The sequence below is a fragment of the Heterodontus francisci genome, chromosome 38, assembly GCF_036365525.1.
Source record: "Heterodontus francisci isolate sHetFra1 chromosome 38, sHetFra1.hap1, whole genome shotgun sequence".
In the NCBI taxonomy this organism is placed as follows: Eukaryota; Metazoa; Chordata; class Chondrichthyes; order Heterodontiformes; family Heterodontidae; genus Heterodontus; species Heterodontus francisci.
The window spans coordinates 39,728,653-39,756,420 of record NC_090408.1 but is presented as its reverse complement, the minus strand read 5'-3'; the positions used below and the strand labels follow the sequence as shown (position 1 = coordinate 39,756,420).

Below are 27,768 nucleotides of genomic sequence, written 5' to 3'. Positions count from 1 at the left end.
TCACTTAAAACCCATTCAGAGTTAAAATTGTGAGACTGCAAACCCCAACACCAGGCGCGAAAAGGCTATAGAGAGGGGAACTGTACTTAATATGCAGATTGAAGCTTTTCTTGTTTTGCATATTCATTTATGCAACAGAATGACACAAAAATATGGTTAATGTATCGATTTGAAAACACTATTTAAATGCCTACAATAAAAGCTCTAGTGCGCAAAGAGTTAAGAAACTGGAAACCTTGTTTGCGCAACAATCAGTGCAGATCAGACCCGCGCCAAAATGTCTAGACTACCACATGATTGCAGACAGCCAATGGCTGAGAAGTGCCCTAGGAGGCCCAGCGTGTTGTAAAGAGAGAGAGAGAGAGAGAGTGATAGAAGCAGAGGAGAGGAGAGAAAATCTACTCAGTGCAGTCTAACTGTCCATGTAGGATGTACTGATCGGACCTAGAGTGTGTTCTCTCTCCAGCTCACTTCTGTCTATGTGTGTGTGTGTGGTTATGTGTAATTTTTTTGTTTTTTTTAAAACAAAGCTTGGAATTATATAATATATAAAAGCATGTTGCATTGGTGAAGTCTGCAGTGTGATTTGTGGAGAAGAAGCGCAGTTACTCAAGATTTCGCTTGCAATTATATTGGATCTATTGCAGTGGGAAAAAGGGACATTTTCATTCAATGTGAAGACTGCGGCTTTTAAGAGGAAGAAAAGTCGAGGTGTTTTGTTTTTTTTGGGGGGGCAGTGGGTGTGGGTTGGGGAAGTTAGAGGTGATATTGCTGACCCCACTTGCAAAGAAAATCTTGTGACTTTTGAATATACTTGGCTCTCTCTCCTCTCTCTATGTGCATCTTGCGTTTGTGGATCTGGCTTCGCTAGTCCCAGATTGTTTTTTTTTGTTGCAACATTCATTTTTATTTTTGCATTGGTTGCTGTTGTGAATTTTCCCCCCTCCCCTCCTGCACAGTATCCTTTTCCCCAGCCGAATGTTGCAGCTTCGTATGCGGTGTAGCTGTGATCTGATCCCGGAGCAAGCTGGCTGTGCTGATGCACGGCTCTCTCCCCAGCTTGATGCCGTGTGAGCTGCCTTTTTAAGATTCCCTTCCCCTCCCTTCCCACCCCATCCCCCCTCTTCCCCCCCCCCCCCCCACCCCCCCAAGACAAGAGAGAGGGAGAAAGATTGCCTCGGAAAGCTGCAGGTTTATACCTTGCCCTCCCCCCCCGAGTATCGCGTTTATAACCGTCGCATGTTCAGGTCTAAACGCTCAGGCCTTGTACGGCGACTTTGGCGAAGCCGGGTAACGGGAGGAAATGGGCAGGAGGCGGACGATTGGAGTGACCTGGCCGGATCGCTAAACGAACTCAAGTCGGTCACGCACTCGCTGCTGAAGAGGCTGAAGGAGAAACCCTTGGAACTGCTGGTGCAGGCGGTGGAAAGCAGCGGGGGCTTAAATACCGCCTGTATCCTCATGGCCAAAAACGAGCTGAGGGTTGGCAAGCAGACACTGGCTCCTCAGGTTTTACTCTGCAGACTGTTCAGGTGGCCTGATCTCAAGCATCTATTTGAACTCAAGCGGCTCTATTCCTGCGAGGGCTTTTCCAGGAACGGGGACAACGCTACCGTTTGCTGTAACCCCTATCATTTCAGCAGACTTTGTGGACCAGGTGAGTTATTTTTCCCTGTTATTCCCCCCTCCCACATCTCTTACTTTTATTTCCAAAATATACTTTATTCATAAAAATCTGTAAAAAAAAAATACATTACCAAACAGCACCAAGTCAAAAATTACAAACAGTGCAAAGGAGGTCCGTTTGCTTCAACACAATCATGAGTTGCCTCACAACCCTTCCATTTCACATTTGTCATGCCAGATACATTTTTACATTTTACAGGAGACAAAATTTTCCCGATACAGTTCGAGGGGTTTCCCATGGATCCAGCCCCTCAGTTCAGCTTGGTGGAGGGGACCTTACATTCCCCCCACATCTCCTCACAGCCAGCCTTCACACATGTACTGTTATTTGCAAAAGCTCTGAGGTGTGCACCACCTTTTGTGCATTTGAGAATTGCAGACTTTCAATTCAGCTCTTTTTTTTTGAAGGGGAGGGTGATTCTGATGCCAATCTGGATTTACGGAGTTTTCATAATTTTGCATTTGTTTTTGTTCCAGCCACCGCTTTAAAATTAACCAAGCAGATTTAGAAGTAAAAAAATTTAATTTGTACCCGGCTGATCTCCCACCAGAGCCAGGCTTTGTAAGCCACGTGAGAAATGGTCAGAATGAGATCGTCTCCACTGGTCGCTCCAAATGTCGCACTTTGTAAACGATTCTGAACTTCAGTTTGACATATAATATTAAATAAGTTTAGACCTTCCCCATGTTATTCGCAAATTCAATGAGATTCCATAAATTAGTACCACGAGTTCACATTGTGTACAGAGTTCGGAAGTGTATTTATGACACAATCTTTAAGAAGGTGCATGTAATTCATAAATTCGATTTCAATCATTGAAGTAGCAGAAATAAATGGAAATGTATGTCGTTTATAAGGCCCAGGCTTACTTCATTCATAAATTGCATATTTCAATCATTCATATAAAGTAGATGTAACATTTCAAGCCATTTGTAAGTTGGATGTCTATTTCAGTCATTCACAAGATACCTTTGTTGCAGCAAATGTAACCAGACAGATAATGACAGGGCTTTAAAACAGGTGAAACTTAACGTTCTTGCCCGAGAACACTTTTTTTTTGGCGGGGGGGGGGGGGGGGAGAGAGAAAAGGGGAAAAAAGATACTTACACACAGGCGGGCCAAAATACAAAATCTAATCACTCAGTAATTAACTGAAATGAGGATTGTGGTCGCCTAGCTTTTAATGTACGCCCTGTGATTTTTTTTTTTGAGCAAGCGACACTCGGTCTGAAACCATGAAACTGTCAACAACATGTCTTGATACATAAATGTTACAAAAAGTGTCCCAACAGACTGGATCTGGTGGGTTACCTAATTTAATCTGTGTCAACGCCACCACAGGACGAGGTGTTCGGGCTGTAAAAGTTTTTACATGGCTTGGTGAGCAAACACCAGCTTAAGAAAAAAGAGTTTTAAACCTATCTATGTAACTTCTGTTAAATATTTCAAAAGACAATTTTGTTCTGGTTGCGGTTACTTCCACTGGCTTTTTATATCCAATTACTTGGGTGAAACTTAAATCTCAGAAAATGATGGGTTTAGATCGAGTTTCGAATTAAATTCACTTGTCGTTTTATTTACGTAACCGTTTTACGGTGGAAATATTGGACCCTCCCTTTTTTGTAATCAGTTCATTGTCATAATTGGGATTAACACTTGGGTGCTGTCAGTCTGTAAATCTCGAGGACGCATGAAAATGCCTCTGAGAAATGGGTTCACACTTACCAGCTAACCTGAGTGTTGGTTCTTTTAAAACTGCAGCTTCGCTAAATCGTGTTTGTTGGGAGAGGAACCTCCCCATTCATTAATACATAATTTAAGCGTCACTCATATAGTTACAGAAGAACTGAACTTTAGAAGACTTGTTGGCCTGGTTAGGGCTTTTATAATGCACACTGGGGTAGCTGTTAATGAGAATTATTAATTCAATTTGTTTTTAAAATCAGTGCTGTATTTAAACTTTGGAGGCCCGATAAAAGGAAACCACTGTCTCTTTTTTTAAAAAAAACAGCCGTGTCTCAAGTCCTGTAGCATTTTGCAAATATCTGAGGATCACCGATGCGTGACGTGATAACGTTTTTTTTAATGTCACTGATGCAGACTCCGGCTTTAACCTGGATTGTGTTTTTTTTTTAGTTGTTAAAACGAATGTTTAAAATGTTGCTACTTTTAGTTTCTCTCCTAAGCCACCCGCATCCCCCCCAAAATATTTGGGAAAATGGCTGTAATGTGACCGTTGCTCTGCATAGTTTGAAATGTTTTAGCAAAGAGATACTGAAACATCTTGTTGATTTCCTTCGGTCTCGGAGACTTGGCGAGTCAATTTCACCTTTTTTTACTTCTGGCAACCAGCGCAGAGAAATTCCTTTCCCTTCCTCAGGAAACGGCAGCAATCTCGTTTTTGTTTTAAATTTAAAAAATCCTCTTAATTCTGCAGGCTGGACCAGAACTGAACGAATGTGATTTAAATCGAAGTTTTTTTTCTCTATCTCTCTCCCTCCCCACCTCCTGTAGTGGGAGGAGATTGAGGTCTGGAATTATCCCTTTGAAATGAGATCAATTTCAAGTCGTGTTTTTTTTCTCCTTTTTCCTAAGAAGTTCCAAAGCTATTTAGGTGAAGGAGTGGCAATAATATGCAGTTTGCATATAGCTGGCGCCAGTCTGGCTCTTCGTTCATCTGACGACTGAATATCCAGGCAATTACTGCAAGCTCACTCTCCCTACACTTAAACCTTTCCCAGGACAGCGAAAGGATTTTTTTCCTCTCTCGTTCCGCACTTTTTCTTTCTGTTAACTCCCATGTCCTCATTTTCAGATTCTCCACCACCTCCTTACTCCAGATTCTCTACAAATGATGAGGAAAAGGCATTGGGTAAGTTTTTAAATGTGTGTGTGTGTATACATATATATATAATGTAATTTTTAAAAACAAGTTGCTATTAGTTTGGGGGAAATGGCTAGAGCATGACAATAAACGTGTACCACAGGAATTCAGCACAAGCTCTTTTCTGTGATAGACACAATGTGTTCTCTGACTAAACATTTTTAAGTGTCTTACTTGAAGTTAGGAATTTGTCATTGCATGTTACCACATAGGGCACCTGGCATCTGTGGAACTGTACCCCAGTGCCTTTTCGGGGGGCGGGGGGGGGGGGGAGAGGCGGGGAATTGGTGGGCGGGGTCGAGAAAAAAGGAGCTCCAGAGATTTTTTTTGGAACTGTTAAAGCACGGGTTTTGTTATTGCAGTAATAAACTGGCTTGGAAGAATTTTAATTATAATTAAATACAGTAACTGCACATTGGCTAGTTCAGTTGGGCATTTACCCCACTGAAAGGAAACCTGTAACTTTCAGGAAAGCTTGAGTGAATTCTGCTGATATTTTACATGGTGCCCTGCCAAACACTGAAGTTTCAGTGAGTTGGGCTGTGGTTGGAAGTGTGTGGTGCTGGGGTTGCAAGGGATCAGTCAGCAGGCAAGCTGTTGTTTGGCCTGGGTTAAATTCTTCCAATATTTAAAATGTAATAATTACACAATTGATATGACATTTAAAAAAAAATCAATTGTGCAAAAACTTTTAAAATTTACTAAAAATTACCTCACTTGAAGGAAAGAAATGTGCAAAATGTAGGGACATTTTCCCCAATATATTCTGTATCCAGTCTTAAGATTGGATTAACTATAAATATTTGCTTGTTGAGAGTTGGATCTTTGGTGCAGCTTTTGATGGCTTGGAGAATGGAAGTTTTAAGAATTTTTCTATAGTTCCCCCCTGTCTCCATTTGTTCTGAACGGCATTAACCTCTCTCTCAAACTTTGCAAATCTTATCTGTGGGCTGTGATGTGCTTGCTCTGCAGCTGTGTACAGCACTTGTCTTATACAGCATCTCAGTTCCCTGTGTAACTTTAGCATGCTTGAGAAGTCAGGTAATATGCAAGAATTGGCCTGTTTTCTATTGTGGTACAGCTGCTGTATACTTTACTGTAGTGTGGGGTGGGTGGGATGTGGAGGATTCACCCTGCACAGTGGTGTAGATAGCTCAGTTCTCAATTCCTGTATCCTTAAAACCTATTTACTTGTTTTACTATCCATCAGAATGCACAGTGTCCTACACTGAAACAGAAGCCACCAATTCCCCAAACATCACACCTGGAGACTTCTCAGGTAAGCTTGTTGAACGTCTCTCAAATGTCCGTGTGTTGTGGAGAAAGTGAGATTGTTAAAGGAATGCGTGTTGAGAGGCCTGAATTGGTTTGGAATAACAGACATCATCACAGTAATCATGATGAACGTTTGGTATTGCTATCTTTTTAAAAAATGCTTATTGATAAAGCCTTCTGAAAATATTCAAGGGGATTTCATATGATGCTGAGCATATCATGGGATGATGCGTTGTGAACTGTCTTGTGTTAACCTGTGCTGAAGTTATGTGGGATCACTTTTGGACCTTCTTGAAGTTGAGTTGCTTTGTAATAGAGACAGAAAATGCTGGAAATACTCAGCAGGTCTGGTAGCATCTGTGGAGATAGAAGCAAAGTTAACATTTCAGGTCGATGACCTTTTGTCAGGACTGTGTTGTTTTGTACTTGGTGGGTTTCCCACTTGGGACTACTTTGTTTTGGAGGCCGGTATTATCAAGGCTTCTTGGAAATTTTGTGGAGTGGGAAGTGTGTGTTTAATAACCTTTAATGATTGTGCATTGGTCCAACTTATTGGAGGATGCCTGTGCAGCTCAGGTTTCTTTTTTAGCAGCTGGTGTTGTTGCCCCGAATTTTTTTATGACTTTTTGGGAAGCGGGGAGGAGGTGGGTGGCCAAGGAAGAGGCAAAAGTACATGATGCCCTCTGGGGGAAGTGTGACACAGAAAAATGGTGGACAAAGTTGTTGACTGCTTAAGTTGACTCAATTTTGTCTAAGGGAGAAAAAGTCTTCAGGTAATTCAAGGAGGAGATTCTTCCTTTCAAAAGATGGTATGAGTACATAACAGGATTTCCATTTTTATATGCACAACCCTTTTACTAAAATTATCAATGGGGGAGGTCAAGTCAGATGTGTTTACAACATAAATAACTCCCCCACCCTTGGTTAATCTCACAGCTAGCTAGGGGAGGGCCCAGATCTGCCCACACATACCAAAGCCGCAGTAGCAGAAGGCAAAGGTTGGTATAAATCGATCCCTTCTGGGCCTGCGGTTTCGGAGTGACCAGCAACGATGAAGATCGATAGGAGGAATTCCGCTCCTCGAGTGACTAAATTGGCTGTCAGAGAGGAATAGAAAATCATATTGGAATCAGCATTTGTGAGATGGCTAATTGTAATCAATAGTTCTGAATTTGCTGCTAACATTTAGAACTAATGTCTTTTTTGGGGGTGGGGGGGTGCAGGTGTTGGTGGGAAATGAAGTATTTCTTTGTAAATGTAATTAGCTGATCCCCAATGGTTCATTTGGTAAAAGGTGGTGTGACACTGAATTGTGAGCAGTAAGATTCCAGGCTTGATTTCCCCCTGGCTGTACGGCATTCATTGATCTGAACTTGGAGCAGCATCGCACTGGGTTAAGGTGGTGGGATAAAAATTTAACCAAGGCGCCTGCTCCTGATCGCTGTCTAGTGGCAGCTGCTGGAAGGTGCACGCGCACCTGTTGCTGGATGTCAGCTCAGCGCTGCACTTGGCTGTAACACTCTTCCATGCTTGAACAGCCTGCTGATAAATCACTATCAGATCTCATACCAGAAGATCGGTTACCGAGATGAGCTTAGGTGCCATTGGAACCATTGCTCAATGTGAGTTGGCACGTTAAGGAGAGAAGAATAAGAAAGATCGGCACTGTTAACTGTGGTATTAGAGTAGCATGAATGTACTCTGGTTGAAAGGGTGCTTCATTTGGTTTGACCATTGCAACAACTTGCGTTTCTATAGGGCATTTAACGTCCTGAGGCAATTTGCAGAATTGTTGTCAAACTAAATTTGACACTAGGCCACATAAGATATTGGGACAGGAGGTTGGTCAAAGAGGTAGCGTCTTTTTTTTTTAACTTATTCATTTTTGGGATGTGAGCATTGCTGGCAAGACCAGTATTCAGTATCCTCCCTAAAGGAGGAGGGAGGCAGAGAGGTTTAGGGAGGGAATTGCAGAGCATGGGGCCTAGACAGCTGGGGGCACGTACGCCAGTGGTGGGGCGATGAAAATTGGGGGTGCCCAGGATGGTCTTGCCAGGGTAATACGTGTATGTTTGTGGACCAGAGTCGGCTCCATGTGAAACATCCGCATTGCTATTTTTCTATTTATTGCTAGCTATGTGGTTAATCTGGAGACTTTGACTGTGTGGTATCTGAACGGTGCACCTTAATTATGGTTGACCAATTCTTTATCATGTCCTGAAATGTAAATGAGGGGATTATCTGGAGTTCTTGCTGAGTTCATTTGTTTGTGATATGTGGTTTCAAAGCCCAGACTGGCATAGAAGTGCTAGCACTCTCTGATATGCCAGGAATATGTGGGAAGGACAATTATGTTCAACATCGTCTCTATGAGGTGATCCTCTTCTCCGTTCCTGTCAAGTCAGTTGTCATTGGGATATGTGCCTCCAGCCTGGAACACTGGATTCTGAGTTATCTGAAATGATGGCGGTACTTTTTCCCCATATAAATTAATTATTACTAATTGACCAGGCTTAAGGCAAACTTTCTTCAGCAAAATAGCACAGCATTTGCAAAAACATTTCCCTGCTTGGCTCCTTGTGCTGCAGTGTAGGAGCCAGCGGCCATCCAATAATCTTGGCCAAATGTTCATTCCCAACGTATGGGCTTGGAACAGGGGAGTCTTGGCGGGCAATTTGACCACGAGGGCATCACTTGAAATTCCAGTCCTGTCCTCATCCACATGTGCACTACTTGTGGTAGGGAGTCGTCCTGGGCAGTAACTCTGGCCAATCTCCCTCCTTTCTCCCCGTCGATCTCTGAGGCTAATTTTAGAACACTAACTACTACCCTGGCTGTGATCCATCAACTCGACTCAGATTGGGAATCAAAGCTGGCACTCTCGGCTGGTATTACAGTGATGGGTTCCACAGCCTGTTCGTGGGGGGAGTTGTATTTACTTTATCGACACCACACAGAACATTCTGAGACTTCCGCACCTCTCAATGAATCACCTTACATGGTACAGAGCCACCTGAACCGGAAAGTTCCAGGCTTTACGAACAAAGCCATTCTCAGCCAGCTCCTCATTTAGACTGCAACAGTTGCCCTCGTGTCCCTGGGCTTGGAGGAGAGAAAAGGCCACAGTTCCAGTTTCAATCACAATGCAGTGGCCCTGCCTTCACCTTCTCCAAGCCTACAACCCTCCAAGATCTCTGATCTTCATCAATTCCGGCCTGTTGGATTCCAATTCAAGTCCTGGTCACCCATCCTGTGCTCGCTGACCTACCTTGGCTCCCGGTCTGGCAATGCCTCAATTTTTGAAATTCTTTTCAGATCTCTCCAAGGCTTCACCCCCTCCCTATCTCTCTAACCTCCTCCAGCCCAACCACTCTGAGATCTCTGCACTGCTCCAATTCTGGCATCTTGCACACCCCCCATTTCCATTGCTCCACCATTGGCGGCCGTGCCTTCAGCTGCCTGAGCCCTAAGCTCTGGAATTCCCTCCCTAAACCTCTCTGCCTTGCTACCTCTCTCTTTCTTCCTTTTAAGAAGCTCCTTTAAAACCTACCTCTGACCAAGCTTTTGGCCTTCAATCCTAATATCTCCTGATGTGGCTCAGTGTCATATTTTGCTTTATAACACTCCTGTGAAGTGCCTTGGGATCTTTTATTACAATAAAGGTGCTATATAGATGTAAGGCTTTTGTTGAAAGTACACACACACATCTGATGAAGACAGGAAACAAGCTGTGTTGTGATACCCAATATGAGTGAATACTGTACCCATGCACTCTGTCTCCAAGTTTGCACCGACATAGTTAGCAAAGGGCCGTCGATACCCCAGAGGCGTAAAGGCTGACCAGAAGCTGAATTCCCAACCCAAAGAGTTTTTATTTTATTAACTATATACAGATGTAACCATGCTTCTTTTTAAAAGAAAGTAGTAAAGGTCCCTGCCAGTGAATTTCAATATTGGGGATCGGAGTCAGCCAATTTAATAAATACTAATAAAATATCTGTTTGACTAACACGTTCCTTGATCTTTTAGCCAAGTTTAGTAATGAATGTTTACAGAGAGAGTGAGAAACGCACACAAAGACAGACACAATGCTGTTGGAGCTGGCTGTAACTTTAATCATTTTTCCTTTGCAATTATATGCTGAACAGCACTTAATGTTTTTCCTTTTGGTCCTTTGAAGTTAATTCAAGTTTTTTAGTTGGTATTTTTTTTCTGTTTTTAGTCTGTCCAGGTTGTGTAGAATTTATTACGTTTTACAGACTGGAAATAGCATGTGACTTGTTATGTTATGATCTTAAAGGAGAAAATAGGTGAGGTTTTCCATAATGGAAATGAGTTTAACTAGAACAATATAAGGATAAAATGGAGTGCAGTCTCCGTGAAATCGGATACTTTGTCTCCCAACTATGCAAGTTCAGATACTGAGACTTCTAATAGCAGACTGTCGCACTGAGTGATTAATGCACTCCCAATGGACAGACTTCTAGTTAAGAGGATGGGAGTTTTTCAGTTTTCAAACTGACCCATACTATGCATTAACCCTGGGGGCTCATATTAACCCTTTGTGTGAGGCTGATAATAGCTTGTGTGCATGTGTAAAACAGGAGGATGAGTTGGAGCAATGAGCAATAAAGCGCTGTCTTTCTCCTTTTTCTCTCTCTGTCTCTCTCTCTCGCTCTTAAATGGCGGGGCAGGCTTCAGGGGCCGAATGGCCTACTCCTGCTCCTATTTCTTATGTTCTTATGCTCGCTCTCGTGCATGCGCTCTCACTCTCTCAAGACTTGACTTGATTAGTGTGTTTTTTTTTCTCATCTGAGATTAGCAGAGGTGAGCTTATCCCCTGACAATTTCTACGCACATACATTTTCTTTTTAAGTCCCTGTATCATTATTAATTTGAAATCCTTTGATTCCTCATGTAGTTGGGATTCGGCAGATGAAGTGGGAGGAGTTTGTGAGCTGTCATCAAATCTTTAGAAGCACTGAGACTTTTTTTAATACCACATGAGTTAGGGAGAAGAATAAATTTATCGCCGCTGCTGTTTGTTTCTGCCCAGTGTCCAAATGCGGAAGACAATCTTTTGCAATATGGACTTTTTTTATTATTCATGGGATGTGGGCGATACTGGCTAGGCCAGCATTTATTGCCCATTCCTAATTGCCCTTGCGAAGATGGTGGTGAGCGGCTGCCTTGAACCTCTGCAGTCCGTGTACATTCACAGTGCTGTTAGGGAGGGAGTTCCAGGATTTTGACCCAGTGACAGTGAAGGAACGGCGATTATAGTTCCAAGTCAGGATGGTGTGTGACTCGGAGGGAAAGTTGCAGGTGGTGGTGTTTGTGCCCTTGGCCTTCTAGGTGGTGGAGATCATGGATTTGGGAGGTGCTGTTGAAGAAACCTTGGTGAGTTGCTGCAGTGCATCTTGTAGATGGTACACACTGGTGCTGGTGGTGGATGGGGTGCCAATTAAGACCACGCCTGGAGTACTGTGTTTAGTCTGGGCACTACACTTCAGGAAGGATATATTAACCATGGAGGGAGTGTGGCGTAGATTTGCCAGAATGATACCTGGACTTCATGGGTTAAAGTACAAGGAGGCTTTACACAAACTAGCATTGTAGTCAGAGTTCCCTCTCATTTTTTTGTCGCGTGCGCAGGTGATTTCTTGAAGTGTGTAGCCGCTTTTAAATTTTTTTGTGTGGCTGCACATGCGCTTTTATTTTAAAGGGGCCGACTTGTGCATGCCTGCATGGGGACTTTGAGGTTGCTGCACAGCTTAGAAAGGATGTTGATTGGATGTCCTGGAATTTAGAAGATTAAGGGATGATTTGATCAAAGTTTTAAAAATGTTAAGTGCAACTGATAGGGTACATAGAAACTATTTCTGCTGGTTGGGGAATCTAGGATGAGGAGACATAGCCAGAAAATTAGAGCCAGATCTTTCAGGAGTGAAATTAGGAAATGCTTCAATACACAAGGGATGGTAGAAGTTTGGAACTCTCTTCCGCACACGGCAATTGATACTAAATCAATTTTTAATTTCAAAACTGAGATTGATAGAGTTGTGTTAGCAAAGGTGTTAAGGGATATGGGGCAACAGTGGGTATATAAAGTTAGGTGACAGATCAGCCATGATCTCATGCAATGACAAAACAGGCTCGAGGGGCTGAATGGCCTCCTCCTGTAATTGATGTTCCGAATACCAGGTGTAATTTGTTGAAAGAGGTTTTGAATAGTGACCAATAGATCGAACCTTAACGGATCCCAAATCATTTCAGCAGGTTCCTGATGTTTCAGGAAAATGCCCTGATCACACTCCTCCATTGCATAGTCTATAGCTGTTTGGTTGGATGGTTTAACTATAACATCAGGAGTCAGTACCTACACCAGTAATTCGGGATTTTACCAGATGACGTGAGGTCCTACCACCCAGACGGAGATTGCTTACCCCAACCTGAAACGTCCCTGTTTTGTATGGTTCAGTCTTTCACTGGGTGGTGCACTTAGCAACTGAGCCCCTGGCTGGGGTGGGGTCCCCAAGCATGTGATTTCCTAAACCTTTTCCAGTACTGGATTGGCTGCTGTGGCTGAAAAACACTTGACATTTAGAATCTGATCAGGAATACGGCAGGCCAGGCCTTGAAGTCAGGCTTTACATTTGGGAAGGCCTCTGTGATTAAACACTGCTACATTAACTAAACTTTTGCAGGATGTTTTTATGAAAGGGTTTATTGATTTTTAAAATTAAATAAGTGTTTCCAATTTCAGACAAAAAAATGAAATTGGTAAGTTATAAGTACCAAAACTAATGTCCAATTATAGATGCCTTACAGGGAGCATTGAAGATTATGTCCCAATAGAACCTCTATTCGAAGATGCTTTTGCATCTCTCATCTGTTGTAGATGTTTCCAATTGTGTTGTCTTCCATAGAAACAGAAAATAACACTGGCTTGCAACTTCCTGTGCTATTGCCCTGTCAGCCTGTCCCCACACACCATTCCATGCTCTTGCACTTTAGCCCCATTCTTGTATAATTCACTCTGTCCCCTTCAACCACTGCACTATTCCCATACTCTGTCCCCTTAAGCCAGCTTTTCTATAACTGCCCCATCACTACACTCAGCCCCTTCCCTCTCGGACCTTACCATACCATAGAGTTGGTTCCCCAAGGCCACGTGCTGGTTGACCCACCAAGTAACATTGGTAAGAGGTCATCTGATGGCCTGTTTGTCTCCCTGTTTGTATCTCTTCCAGTCCTCGCCTGGCTGTCTCCATGCAAACACGCAATCTCTTTTTAGATGTGTTTTTAAAAGTGATTTCTCTCCCCCTCTCTTGCACAATTGGGATTGATAGTATCAGGACTGAGAGTGCAGTGCAGACTGGGAACTTGGGCGCATGAGTTATTGTGTGATTTTATCAGCACAGAGGCTTTTTGACTTTCTGCCCATGGCTTGCTTCAAAGGAGAGGCTTGAATTTCTGCTGTGATTTATGCTAACCACTAGAGCTAATCCATCATAGTAACCTCCATGAGACACAAAAGCAAACTGGAGCCAGTTAGGATAATGGTTATTGAATTCATTCATGAAAACCATTTTTACTAAGATTAGATCTGAATGGATTTTTTTTTTTGCTGTTTTGGTAAAAGTGGAATGTTGCAAGACTTTCTTTTTAATCAATGAATTCCTTAACTTGTCCTTTTAAAATGCTTTTCATGAAGTGAGCATCCCCTCCCCCACTCCCGAGGGTGAATGTACACAGATACACTGAAGAGTTGTCATGTGGAAGTGATTACATGCCAATACTATATGAGTGCATTGTTACATTTGTTAACCTACTTTTCTAAGATCAGGTAAAAATAAACAAATCCTACTCTCTCTAATCTGCTCACCCAATTTTCTCTCCTCCTCATCAAGGCACTGACCCTTCCTGGAGTGCACTTGCACACTCAGTACCTCTGTTATCTCACCCAAATTTTTCATGTGTGAACTTGGAGTGGTACCACAGTGGGTATTGATGCTGAACCTCCCTCTCTGTTTTCATCCAATCCAGCCATACATGTTTTCACCAGGGGTCAAAGGAACAGGGGAAGGCCATTCAACCCGTCAACATTATTGTATCATTCAGTTAGATTATGGCTGATCTGCATCCTAACCTGCTTTGGCTCCATATCCCCTTTATACCCTTGTCCAACAAAAATTAATTACTCTCAGATTTAAAACGATTTATTTTTGTGGGAGAGTTCCTCTCTCCTACCACAATTTTGCATGAAGAAGTGTTTCCTAACTTCTCTCTTGAATGGCCTGGCTCTGATTTCAAGGTTATGTCCCCTTATCCTAGAATCCCACCCCCCACCACCAGTGGAAAAAGTTTCTCTGTATCTACGCTATCAGTACCTGTCAAAATCCTAAAACCCCACAATCGAGTTACCCCCTTAACCTTCTATATTTCAGGAAATGCAAGCCCAGTTTATGCAATTTCTCCTCATAATCTAACTCTGGGAACCCTGGTAACATTCTGGGTCAATGGGAATCCATTAGGAGCCAGGACCGTGGCATGTTGGCCCAGGGGTACTGAAAGGAACAGTACTTCCCTAAATGCCAGCCCTGGTGAGATTGGTGAGCTCGACGTGGCACTAGTTAGTTTGTTTGGCTCAGTTACGGCTGCCTTTACTAAGATGACGTCTACCAATCAATGGGTTTCTTAAGTTGCCCTCCAATAAAAGGACAGCCTCTGAAGTCCCAGATGTTGTCAATGCGCACACTGAAAAAATAGGCATGCAAGTAGAGGCCCTCAGATGGGTTCTGGTGAAATCTCACAGTTTACACACCTGCAGGGTCACAACTGAGCTACTGATGGCTCAATGCTGTCGACTGCTGTCTTCGCAATTGTTGCATTTCATAGAGATTTATTGGGGCTGAGGGGGTAGGTGGACAGGAGCTTGGCTTGAATGAGAGTAGAGAAATGAACTTGAAAGATGATGGGCGTGGATACCAGGGACAAAGTTTGGGTCTGCTGCTCTTACTCATTCTTTGCCAGGATCCCAGAACTTTGGAACTCATTACATCCATTAGTCCTGGCTTTTCCCCTACAATCTATAGACTTTCAAAACCTAATCTGCAAACTATAAATTCTTGATTTGCATCCTCCTTCCTCTACTCTCTTCACTCTGGTTGGTGGCTGGCATTGTGTCTCTTGGCCGTACACACAGGCTGTCGGCAAAACTGAGAAAAGTCAGCATGCTCCATGTACTTTGGCCATCTTTAATAGTGTTATCCAAAAATTCTGGCTGGGCATGAGATTGGCGGGTACATTATACAGCCTACTCCTGTCAATGCAAAATATCTCCATTCAAGTTACCTGATAATTCCCATTCTTTAAATACTTAGTTCCCATTTTATTGTGTTAATTGCATTGATTAATTCAATATTTTTTGTGTTTAAAAGAGAATACATTGAATTATTGGATATAGGCCACCCAACGTTCAAATGTTTTTGGTGCAGGATTTCTGGTTCTTGGGAAGGCCCAGCAGTAGGACATGGGAGGTTGGAGGGAGACATGAGCTCATTCAGTGTTGTCACTATTGCTCAATGGTTGCTAAGCCCTTTGGCACCACCAAATGCACTCTTTTTCTCCCCCCCCCCCCCCCCCCCCCCCCGCTCACTGCTGCCCCACTTCCGCCACATTCCCATGAGGCATAGTACCATGCACTGTCCCTGTCCATGTGTTCCAGTATGTATGGCATTGTTTGGCCACATGTACTTGCATTGGGTTATCCTAGAACCTAGGCGGAATTATTGAGGAACTTTAGTGTAAACAGGAGCAATCTCTCAGCAGAACTTAAGATGGGTCAAGAGGCATGTTGTTGAAACCATTTAATTATCTTGGGAGCAAAAAAAAATGATGTACAAATATTGGAGAAGATGCAGCAAGCAGCAGCAAGACTACTTGGATTGTTCTTCACAACAGCCAGCACAGCCTTAATAGGCTGAATGGCCTCCTATTCTCTTGCAATAGAAGAAGAGGGGTTGTGGGGGGGTGGGATCTTTAATATGGTAGATATAAAATAATAATTGCTGTTAATGAGCCCTGTCTGTTCACTCCACCATTGGTGGCCATGTCTTTAACTGCCTGGGCCCTAAGCTCTGGGGATCCGTCTCCACCTCTCTACCTTTCTTCCTCGTCATTTAAGACCCTGCTTAAAACCTACCTCTTTGACCAAGCTTTTGGTCACCTGTCTTAATATCTCCTTATGTAGCTGTGTCAAATTGTGTTTGATAATGCTCCTGTGAAGCATCCTGGAACATTTTACTATGTGAAAGGTGCTATATAAATGCAAGTTGCTGTTGTAATGGTGAAACTTAAGTCAAGCACCCATTCAACCTGACCATCTTTACTATACTCTGCAGCAGCACAGGTAACTGTACTGAGCTCTCTCATAGTGCCAACCCATATGCCAGCGTTCTTCTTTCTGTGTCTGTGTGGACCTGTCTAATAGACAAAAATAAACCCAAAATAGTATTTCGAGAGTTGACCAGGAATGTAGGAGCAAGCACCATAAATTTAATGAGGAGTAAATCTAAATCGGTTATCAGAAAGAATGAGAAATGTTTGAAATAATCTGTCGGAGTGGCCTCATGTCGCCGAAAACATCAGGAACACTCAAAATACAGCTGAATGTAAACCTGGAGGACCGTGATGGGGTAGCGGGGGTAGGAGAACTTCGATGGGCTGAATGGACTTGTCCCATCAATGATGTATTTTGTGCTTCGTGTCCAAGCTGTTGATGTACTCGGACCAGGGAGCCAACAATTTCCTGCTGATATGTGCACATTAAATGAGGAGCGGACTGGGCTCAGCAGTGATTCCCTCCCCCACGGTGGTATAGTCCACTGGCACTTGCTATCTAGGCTCACGTGGAACATGGCCATTTGCTTGAGGTACCAGAGGGTTGTGTCTCGAGTGATCACTGTGAGGACGGGTAATAGAGGGGGTTCACACTCCTTATGTCATTGTAATTAGTTCAAATGGATATGTGGCATTTTATTCATGGTTGTTTTGAAGGCCGTTGGTGGGTGAGGGGGGAATCCGGCTAAGATGACCAGATCGATTAGATGACTGGCTTGGTCACAGTCTGGCTGAGTGGGGTGTCTGGGACTCTCTCTCTGGCCATGGGGCAGTTTACGAGTGGTCCCATTCCTTACAGAACCACATTTGCACCAATTCCATACTCTTACATTTTCATGGCCTGTGAAAACAGGACATGGTCTCTATCCCTATTAGATTCTACAATGGGCCTGTATCCAAGCCACTAACACACTGTAGCAAGAGAGATTTGCCTATAGTTCATGAGCCTCCATTCTCCTTGAGCCTAAAAGATATCATAAAAGCACCAGTATGTTGTGCAAATGGCAATCTTAGGCACGTCACGGGATAGTGGCTGAGGAACATGTCACACAGGCCAAGGCGGGTGTTGTTCTAAGGTTCTGGCAGTGTAAAAATAAAAGAGCTTTAGTCTTCATGGAACCAGTCTATACCTGAGTGAGCAGAGGCAATCGGATGCTGAAGTGTACAGCCTGTACAAGATAATCTAAGTTGAGAGTAGGTATTGATCAAAGTTCACGGTACTCTGTTCAGACCACACCTTTGAATACTGCATCCAACTCCGAGAAACAGGAGGGACATTCACACAACGGGAACTGTGCAGAGAAGTCTGATCCAGTACCATGAGTTGCGTGGAAAAACGTGGAGAAATTTGGGCTCTTTAAGCTGGGGAGATGAACATAACCTAAGAAATAGGACCTGGAGGAGGCAGTTTTGCCCTTTCCAGCCAGCTCTGCCACTCGACAAGATTATGGCTGATCTACCTCAACTCAACCTTCCTGCAGTATCCCAAGTCCCTTAATTCCCAAAAACCAATTGATCTCACTTCTTGAATATCCTCAATGACTGAACATCCACTGCTGTCTGGGATGGAGAATTCCAAAGATTCACAATCCTTTTGAGAGCAGAAATTTCTTCTCATCTCGGTCCTAAATGGCCGACCCCTTATTCTGAGACTGTGACTGTTCTAGATTCCCTAGTCAGGGGAATCATTTTCTCAGCATCGATCTTGTCAAGCTCCGTAAGAATTTTATATTTTAATTAGATCACCTCTCGTCCTTCTAAATAACAGGGAATATAGTCGTAGTCTTCTCAATCTCTCTTCCTAAGACAATCCCCCCCCCCTGTTCCCAGGAATCAGTCGAGTGAACCATTGTTGCACTCCCTCTCTGGCAAGTATGTCCTTCCGTGGGTAAGGAGACCCTTGCATACAGTACTGAGGTAGGGATCTAGAGGTATATGTAAGGGCTTAGAAAAAGTTAGCCCAGAGTAATAGGTTAAATTAAACTGTAGGAGTTGAACTAAGGGTCATGGGTTCAAATCAGTGAAAGAGAGGGCTGATACAAGGACATTCTTCACACAGACTCAGCAACGTGTGGGATACACTTGTAGGTAGAGCAGAGCTGGCAAAAAACAGACATCATTTAAGAAACAATTGGATGGGGGGGGGGGTGCGGGGTTAAATGTCTCTGGAATTAAGATGGGCCAATTTGGGTCCGTCTTCCTATCTTGTGTTTTATGGGACAGTTAGAGAATGCTTTACAATTTGAGCTCCTGATCCTCACTTTGTGATATGGAAGTATGTCCCGTTTGTCTGCTCTAACTTCCCTCCGCTCAACAGCAGGTAAAGAATATCTTAAATATAAGCAGCACAAACATGACAGTTTTGTGTAGAAGCTCCAAAAGGAACGGGCCTGTTAATTGGCTGCAATATTGTCGTTGCATGTCCTATTCTAACAATTTTTTCACTGATGATTTCTATTGTCTAGCATCTTGTTCTGTCATGAGAGTCCCCTCTTCAAAATCATGAGGGGTCTAGACAGAGTAGATGGGGGGAAAACTGGTCCCATTGGTGGAAGCGTTGAGAACCAGAGGACACTGATTTTAAGGTGATTGGCAAAAGAACCAAAGGCAACATGAGAAAAAACTCTTTAACACAGTGAGTGGTTAGGATCTGGAATGCACTGCCTGAGAGTGTGGTGGAGGCAGATACAATCATATAAAAGAGTATTGGATAATTATCGGAAGGGAGAAAATTTACAGCTCTACAGGGGAAAGGTGGGGAGTGGAACAAGTTGAGTTACCTTCGCAGAGAGCTGGCACAGACACAGTGGGCTGAATGGCCTCCTATGCTATAATCATTCTGTGATCCTTCCTAGTGGTAACTTGAGTGCTGTTGTGGGGAGGTGCTTGCTGTGTTAATTAAATCTCTGAGCCTCCAAGGCCATTTTAAGGAAAGGAGCCATAAAGTGAAAGCAGCTGGCCCTTTAAAACGAATTCTTTTTCCCTGGAAAGCAAGATCAAGCTGTGCTCAGAGCAGAGGCCTGGCAGGGGTTTCTCATCCTGCAATGCCTGCTGTTGCCAGACGTGCCAAGTATTCTTTTGGCTTCCAGTTCTCGCTTTTCAAGGCTCCCTTCTGGTAGACTTAACACTGTCTCCCAGGCGGGTTGGATCCATCAAGGTAAGGGATATGGAAAAATAATGACTTGAGTACTTCCACTATGATGCCTTGCACTCTCTGAATTGGTTGTGAATTGTTTACTTGGGGGAAGCGTGTGCCTCAATCAGACTTCCTGCTTTATTGCTGCTATTGTTTCAGCGACGCAGTAGTTCAACATACTGTAGTTCATATTTAAAGAAACTGGATTTTTTTATTTTATCTTTACCTTTTTGTTTTAGCCAGTTGTCTCTACTCTTGTTCCCCAAAGCCTTTGTACATTGGCGCAGGAAGACACAGGACTTTGATATCTTGTGTGTCCCCAAATAGCATGTTGACAGGCTGTTCAACTGTGAAGGTATCGGCATGTAGTCCAGTCCTGTCTTTATGCCCGTGTCCCCTTTCGGACAGGTCCTTTTCCGGCCGAGGCTGACTTCAGCTGAAGGGGACACTACAGTTAGTGGAAATGAAATCAGCCAGGATCCCCGTTCCTGACTACTGTTGAACTGCTCCTCCCAGAGACTATGGGTTCAAATCATCTGACCCCAGACATGGGGCAAGTCCCCCGTGGCCAATCCGGATTGAAACTACTTTGTTTATGAACACTTGTAGGGGTCATCTGACTGTTTGTTTGTTTCTTCACCCTCTCTCAGAGAGAGAGGAGAGAGAGAGAGAGAGAGGAGAAGGAGAGAGAGAGAGAGAGAGAGAGAGAGAGAGAGAGAGGAGAAGAGAAGGAGAGAGAGAGAGAGAGAGAGAGAGAGAGAGAGAGAGGAGAAGGAGAGAGAGAGATTTGTTTCTTCACCCTCTCTCTCTCTCCCACCCCCCCACCCCCAGTTATTGCAGAATGAAATTGCACCATAACAGTTCCTGATTAGATGTCAGAACACTGTCCAGGGCCAGTGTCAGCCCAGAATAGAAAGTGCACAAAGAGAATGAGTGGGGACAGTATCTCTCAGTCCCATCGCAATCAAAAGGTTGCTTGTAATGAAGGGCCTGGGATAGACTGAAGTCTTTCTTTTGGAAGAGTTGAGACAATGTAAATGGAGAGAACTTTAAAACTGGATTTTCACTTGTGATTCTGACTTTGCTTCAGAGCTTGAGATGTTTCAGTGGTTTGATTGCAGCTTTAATTCTCCAATTCCCAGACCTGGTTGTCTCTGATGTTGTGCTTACTGTTGGAGACACTTCCCTGATATAAATAACACAATGGCTGTGCTACCTGGCTGTGCTACCTGGCGAGTGTATCTGCGCGTTTTATCATCTGCTTCAGCCCAACCTTTTGGATTGTTTCCATTTTAACAAATTTGGAGGATGGCAAAATTGAAGATTTGCTGACCATCTTTCTGGGATATTGGTGAATTGCGTAACTCCAGATTGCAAATTAACCAGGATCTTCCTGAAAGTCACCCTTGTCTTCACATTCCTCTTTTTGCTGTCCCTCATCTTCCCCTCCATATTTCCTTTTCCCTTCTCTCTCGTCCGCTGTCTCTCTCATTTCCCTGTCTCTCTTCTCCATTTCTTCCTGCCCCCATTCTCTTTCCTTCTTCACTCTTTTCCCTACAGGGCAAAACATTGAGCTCTGCCATGTGCGTTTAGTTCACGCAGCAAGTAAATGTTGGTATAAGTTTTTCAAAATAGTTACGCAAAGGTTAATATTTCAGCTCATCTATTCCTGGGACCCCCCCCCCCCCCCCCCAACAGTCTAGGGTATATTCAATAGTATCTGCTCAGTATTTAACTAATCAGGTGATACAGCAAAGATGACTCTGCAGAGATTGTGGTTTAAGGTATATTGCTGGGCCTATTTGTTCAGGTTCCTTTTCCTTGTCGACCCAGAGCCATGATGGTGACCCTAAGTACTAAAGCAGAGTTTTTAGCAAAGGTAGGCCTCAGGAGTGACGTTTTTGTTTGTTGCTAGTTATTAAGGTTAAAGTATTTTGGCACCAGGCCAACTGAATAATAATGTAAACAAAAGAAAGAAAGACTTGCATTTCTATATTGCTTTGGAGTGTAAAAATGAAGTGTCATCCATTACATGCGATGTTATGTAGGCAAATATGGCAGCTGTTTTTCAGACAGGAAGATCCCACGAAGAGCAATAGCCAATTGGAGAACCCCCTATCTCTTAATAATACTATGGGATCTTTGACATCCAGCTAAACCACTGGAGGAGGTAGATACAGCCTCGTCCAAAGGATAGTGCCTCTGACAATGCAGCACTCCCTCAGCATTACACTGGAGTCCTGGCCTAGATTATGAGCTCCTGATCAAGTTGTGACAATTTGATTTTGATTTTTAGTTGCCGATTTTAAAAAAAACCTTTAAGATTTCCCAAGTTTACCCAAACTGCTGAGAACCAATTGCTTCTTGCTTTGTAATGTCCAAGAAGAATCCTAATAATGTTTAGTTGGGGGGTAAAAACTCAATGTGCCTTAGCAGCTAAGGACGCGGAGGAACCTCTTTTAACGCAGTGAGTTGCTGTGATCTGGAACACGCTGCCTGAAAGGGCGATGGAAGCAGATTCAATAATAACTTGGGAATTGGATAAATATTTGACAGGGGAAAATTTGCAGGGCTATGAAAGAGCCAACATGGGCATGATGGGCTGAATGGCCTCCATCTGTGCTGTATCATTCTATAATTCGATGAAGGTCCATTGACCAAAGTAAGATCCTGTTGGGAGACTGATCCTCCATTACTGGGGGAACAATCAGGTGTGCTGCTATCACATGGAATGGTTGAGGTGAATAACTTAGATGCATATAAGGGGAAGCTAGATAGGTTCACGAGCGAGAAAGAGGTAAAAGAATATGTTGATGGGGTGAGATGAAGAAAGGTGGGAGGAGGCTCATCTGGAGCATAAACACCAGCATGGCCCAGTTGGGCCGAATGGCCTGCTTCTGCTGTAAATTCGATATGTAATTTAGAACCTGGACACTGCCAAATGGATTCATGTTCCATCAGGGAAGCTCTGTACTTGAAGGGTTAACTGAATGGAAAATGGGCCATTGCCCAGGTTCGAGAAATGATGGAGTGTAGTAGGCTGGGGAACAACTTCATAATGATTAACTGGTCCATTTTTAGTTGTATGCTGGCACCAGTGAGCTCCCACAGTAATAGCCATCATGTGGCTTCAGTTGAATACAGGAGAGTCTGGCTCCATTTCAGCTGCTACTGATGAAGGGTACTTTTTAAGTCTGCACTCCTTGGGTCTGCAAAGGAAGGTTATGCAACTGAAGAGTGCTGGTGCCTGTCTCGAGAGATTGCAAGGCCTCCTATCCCTCCTGCTTGGTGTAAATGTTGGTTTGAGTCAGTAATACAGCTTCAGGAACAGAAACAGCAATATTGCAAATACTGACTGATGCCAAAGCCATTGTAGCAGCTTCACAGTAAGGAACTCTGCAGAGAGAGAGAGTCTTTCTAGGAAATAAAGGCTTCCAACTTGGTGCTCTATATATATTCCCACCATTTCTTTGCTTCTGACAGCCCTGCTTCATATTGGGGTCCAATTCCAGTGGGTTTGACCAGTTCTTGGTACTTGATACAAGTTCCCATTCTCCATGTGGTAGTCCTAGATGGTGTGGCAGAAGACTATTTCTTCACAGAAGGCATCATCGTAGAGCTAAACTATTAACCCATAATGACCCCGGGTGTTTTATTTGCAGCTCCCAGAAGATTACAAGGCTCGGAGTGGAGAGGAGCAGGTGGTGGTGGGAGAGCAATTTGGGGAAGAAGTCACAATGCGCTGGCAATCATTGTGTGGGGCAGCTTGATGCACCAGCTGGTCATTTCCTGCCCATCAATTTCACATGTTCTTTCTTTCTTTCTTTCTCTTTCCCTTTCTTCCCCGCCTCCCTTTCCTCCCTCTCCCCCTCCCAACCCCTTTCCTCCCTCTCCCCCTCCCCAACCCCTTTCCTCCCTCTCCCCCTCCCCAACCCCTTTCCTCCCTCTCCCCCTCCCCAACCCCTTTCCTCCCTCTCCCCCTCCCCAACCCCTTTCCTCCCTCTCCCCCTCCCCAACCCCTTTCCTCCCTCTCCCCCTCCCCAACCCCTTTCCTCCCTCTCCCCCTCCCCAACCCCTTTCCTCCCTCTCCCCCTCCCCAACCCCTTTCCTCCCTCTCCCCCTCCCCAACCCCTTTCCTCCCTCTCCCCCTCCCCAACCCCTTTCCTCCCTCTCCCCCTCCCCAACCCCTTTCCTCCCTCTCCCCCTCCCCAACCCCTTTCCTCCCTCTCCCCCTCCCCAACCCCTTTCCTCCCTCTCCCCCTCCCCAACCCCTTTCCTCCCTCTCCCCCTCCCCAACCCCTTTCCTCCCTCTCCCCCTCCCCAACCCCTTTCCTCCCTCTCCCCCTCCCCAACCCCTTTCCTCCCTCTCCCCCTCCCCAACCCCTTTCCTCCCTCTCCCCCTCCCCAACCCCTTTCCTCCCTCTCCCCCTCCCCAACCCCTTTCCTCCCTCTCCCCCTCCCCAACCCCTTTCCTCCCTCTCCCCCTCCCCAACCCCTTTCCTCCCTCTCCCCCTCCCCAACCCCTTTCCTCCCTCTCCCCCTCCCCAACCCCTTTCCTCCCTCTCCCCCTCCCCAACCCCTTTCCTCCCTCTCCCCCTCCCCAACCCCTTTCCTCCCTCTCCCCCTCCCCAACCCCTTTCCTCCCTCTCCCCCTCCCCAACCCCTTTCCTCCCTCTCCCCCTCCCCAACCCCTTTCCTCCCTCTCCCCCTCCCCAACCCCTTTCCTCCCTCTCCCCCTCCCCAACCCCTTTCCTCCCTCTCCCCCTCCCCAACCCCTTTCCTCCCTCTCCCCCTCCCCAAACCCTTTCCTCCCTCTCCCCCTCCCCAAACCCTTTCCTCCCTCTCCCCCTCCCCAAACCCTTTCCTCCCTCTCCCCCTCCCCAAACCCTTTCCTCCCTCTCCCCCTCCCCAACCCCTTTCCTCCCTCTCCCCCTCCCCAACCCCTTTCCTCCCTCTCCCCCTCCCCAACCCCTTTCCTCCCTCTCCCCCTCCCCAACCCCTTTCCTCCCTCTCCCCCTCCCCAAACCCTTTCCTCCCTCTCCCCCTCCCCAAACCCTTTCCTCCCTCTCCCCCTCCCCAAACCCTTTCCTCCCTCTCCCCCTCCCCAACCCCTTTCCTCCCTCTCCCCCTCCCCAACCCCTTTCCTCCCTCTCCCCCTCCCCAACCCCTTTCCTCCCTCTCCCCCTCCCCAACCCCTTTCCTCCCTCTCCCCCTCCCCAACCCCTTTCCTCCCTCTCCCCCTCCCCAACCCCTTTCCTCCCTCTCCCCCTCCCCAACCCCTTTCCTCCCTCTCCCCCTCCCCAACCCCTTTCCTCCCTCTCCCCCTCCCCAACCCCTTTCCTCCCTCTCCCCCTCCCCAACCCCTTTCCTCCCTCTCCCCCTCCCCAACCCCTTTCCTCCCTCTCCCCCTCCCCAACCCCTTTCCTCCCTCTCCCCCTCCCCAACCCCTTTCCTCCCTCTCCCCCTCCCCAACCCCTTTCCTCCCTCTCCCCCTCCCCAACCCCTTTCCTCCCTCTCCCCCTCCCCAACCCCTTTCCTCCCTCTCCCCCTCCCCAACCCCTTTCCTCCCTCTCCCCCTCCCCAACCCCTTTCCTCCCTCTCCCCCTCCCCAACCCCTTCCTCCCTCTCCCCCTCCCCAACCCCTTTCCTCCCTCTCCCCCTCCCCAACCCCTTTCCTCCCTCTCCCCCTCCCCAACCCCTTTCCTCCCTCTCCCCCTCCCCAACCCCTTTCCTCCCTCTCCCCCTCCCCAACCCCTTCCTCCCTCTCCCCCTCCCCAACCCCTTTCCTCCCTCTCCCCCTCCCCAACCCCTTTCCTCCCTCTCCCCCTCCCCAACCCCTTTCCTCCCTCTCCCCCTCCCCAACCCCTTTCCTCCCTCTCCCCCTCCCCAACCCCTTTCCTCCCTCTCCCCCTCCCCAACCCTTCCTCCCTCTCCCCTCCCCAACCCCTTCCTCCCTCTCCCCTCCCCAACCCCTTTCCTCCCTCTCCCCCTCCCAACCCCTTTCCTCCCTCTCCCCCTCCCCAACCCCTTTCCTCCCTCTCCCCCTCCCCAACCCCTTTCCTCCCTCTCCCCCTCCCCAACCCCTTTCCTCCCTCTCCCCCTCCCCAACCCCTTTCCTCCCTCTCCCCCTCCCCAACCCCTTTCCTCCCTCTCCCCCTCCCCAACCCCTTTCCTCCCTCTCCCCCTCCCCAACCCCTTTCCTCCCTCTCCCCCTCCCCAACCCCTTTCCTCCCCTCTCCCCCTCCCCAACCCCTTTCCTCCCTCTCCCCCTCCCCAACCCCTTTCCTCCCTCTCCCCCTCCCCAACCCCTTTCCTCCCTCTCCCCCTCCCCAACCCCTTTCCTCCCTCTCCCCCTCCCAACCCCTTTCCTCCCTCTCCCCCTCCCCAACCCCTTTCCTCCCTCTCCCCCTCCCCAACCCCTTTCCTCCCTCTCCCCCTCCCAACCCCTTTCCTCCTCTCCCCCTCCCCAACCCCTTTCCTCCCTCTCCCCCTCCCCAACCCCTTTCCTCCCTCTCCCCCTCCCCAACCCTTCCTCCCTCTCCCCCTCCCCAACCCTTTCCTCCCTCTCCCCCTCCCCAACCCCTTTCCTCCCTCTCCCCCTCCCCAACCCCTTTCCTCCCTCTCCCCCTCCCCAACCCCTTTCCTCCCTCTCCCCCTCCCCAACCCCTTTCCTCCCTCTCCCCCTCCCCAAACCCTTTCCCTCCCTCTCCCCCTCCCCAAACCCTTTCCTCCCTCTCCCCCTCCCCAACCCCTTTCCTCCCTCTCCCCCTCCCCAACCCCTTTCCTCCTCTCCCCCTCCCAACCCCTTTCCTCCCTCTCCCCCTCCCCAACCCCTTTCCTCCCTCTCCCCCTCCCCAACCCCTTTCCTCCCTCTCCCCCTCCCCAACCCCTTTCCTCCCTCTCCCCTCCCCAACCCCTTTCCTCCCTCTCCCCCTCCCCAACCCCTTTCCTCCCTCTCCCCCCTCCCCAACCCCTTTCCTCCCTCTCCCCCTCCCCAACCCCTTTCCTCCCTCTCCCCCTCCCCAACCCCTTTCCTCCCTCTCCCCCTCCCCAACCCCTTTCCTCCCTCTCCCCCTCCCCAACCCCTTTCCTCCCTCTCCCCCTCCCCAACCCCTTTCCTCCCTCTCCCCCTCCCCAACCCCTTTCCTCCCTCTCCCCCTCCCAACCCCTTTCCTCCCTCTCCCCCTCCCCAACCCCTTTCCTCCCTCTCCCCTCCCCAACCCCTTTCCTCCCTCTCCCCCTCCCCAACCCCTTTCCTCCCTCTCCCCCTCCCCAACCCCTTTCCTCCCTCTCCCCCTCCCCAACCCCTTTCCTCCCTCTCCCCCTCCCCAACCCCTTTCCTCCCTCTCCCCTCCCCAACCCCTTTCCTCCCTCTCCCCCTCCCCAACCCCTTTCCTCCCTCTCCCCTCCCCAACCCCTTTCCTCCCTCTCCCCCTCCCCAACCCCTTTCCTCCCTCTCCCCCTCCCCAACCCCTTTCCTCCCTCTCCCCCTCCCCAACCCCTTTCCTCCCTCTCCCCCTCCCCAACCCCTTTCCTCCCTCCCCCCCTCCCCAACCCCTTTCCTCCCTCCCCCCCTCCCCAACCCCTTTCCTCCCTCCCCCCCTCCCCAACCCCTTTCCTCCCTCCCCCCCTCCCCAACCCCTTTCCTCCCTCCCCCCTCCCCAACCCCTTACCTCCCTCCCCCCCTCCCCAACCCCTTTCCTCCCTCCCCCCTCCCCAACCCCTTTCCTCCCTCCCCCCCTCCCCAACCCCTTACCTCCCCCTCCCCAACCCCTTACCTCCCCCCTCCCCAACCCCTTACCTCCCCCTCCCCAACCCCTTACCTCCCCCTCCCCAACCCCTTACCTCCCCCTCCCCAACCCCTTACCTCCCCCTCCCCCCCCTTACCTCCCCCTCCCCCCCCTTACCTCCCCCTCCCCCCCCTTACCTCCCCCTCCCCCCCTTAACCTCCCCCTCCCCCCCCTTAACCTCCCCCTCCCCCCCTTAACCTCCCCCTCCCCCCCTTAACCTCCCCCTCCCCCCCTTAACCTCCCCCTCCCCCCCTTAACCTCCCCCTCCCCCCCTTAACCTCCCCCTCCCCCCCTTAACCTCCCCCTCCCCCCCTTAACCTCCCCCTCCCCCCCTTAACCTCCCCCTCCCCCCCTTAACCTCCTCTCCTCCCCCCCTTAACCTCCTCTTCTCCCCCCCTTAACCTCCTCTTCTCCCCCCTTAACCTCCTCTTCCTCCCCCCCCCTTACCTCCTCTTCTCCCCCCCCTTACCTCCTCTTCTCCCCCCCCCTTACCTCCTCTTCTCCCCCCCCTTACCTCCTCTTCTCCCCCCCCTTACCTCCTCTCCCCCCCCTTACCTCCTCTCCCCCCCCTTACCTCCTCTCTCCCCCCCCC

General features: G+C 47.5%; 1 protein-coding gene across 1 annotated transcript in view; it reads left to right on the top strand.

Annotated features, from left to right (window-relative positions):
• Positions 1-352: 352 nt before the first annotated feature.
• The window catches only part of smad6b (SMAD family member 6b), a 67,564-nt gene continuing 40,148 nt past the window's right edge, over positions 353-27,768 (top strand). Inside the window, exons 1-3 of the mRNA XM_068018172.1 lie at positions 353-1,657; positions 4,503-4,559; positions 5,782-5,850. Coding sequence (XP_067874273.1) covers positions 1,240-1,657; positions 4,503-4,559; positions 5,782-5,850 — 544 coding nt within the window. The 5' untranslated portion in view covers positions 353-1,239. The remainder of the gene's footprint in view (positions 1,658-4,502; positions 4,560-5,781; positions 5,851-27,768) is intronic.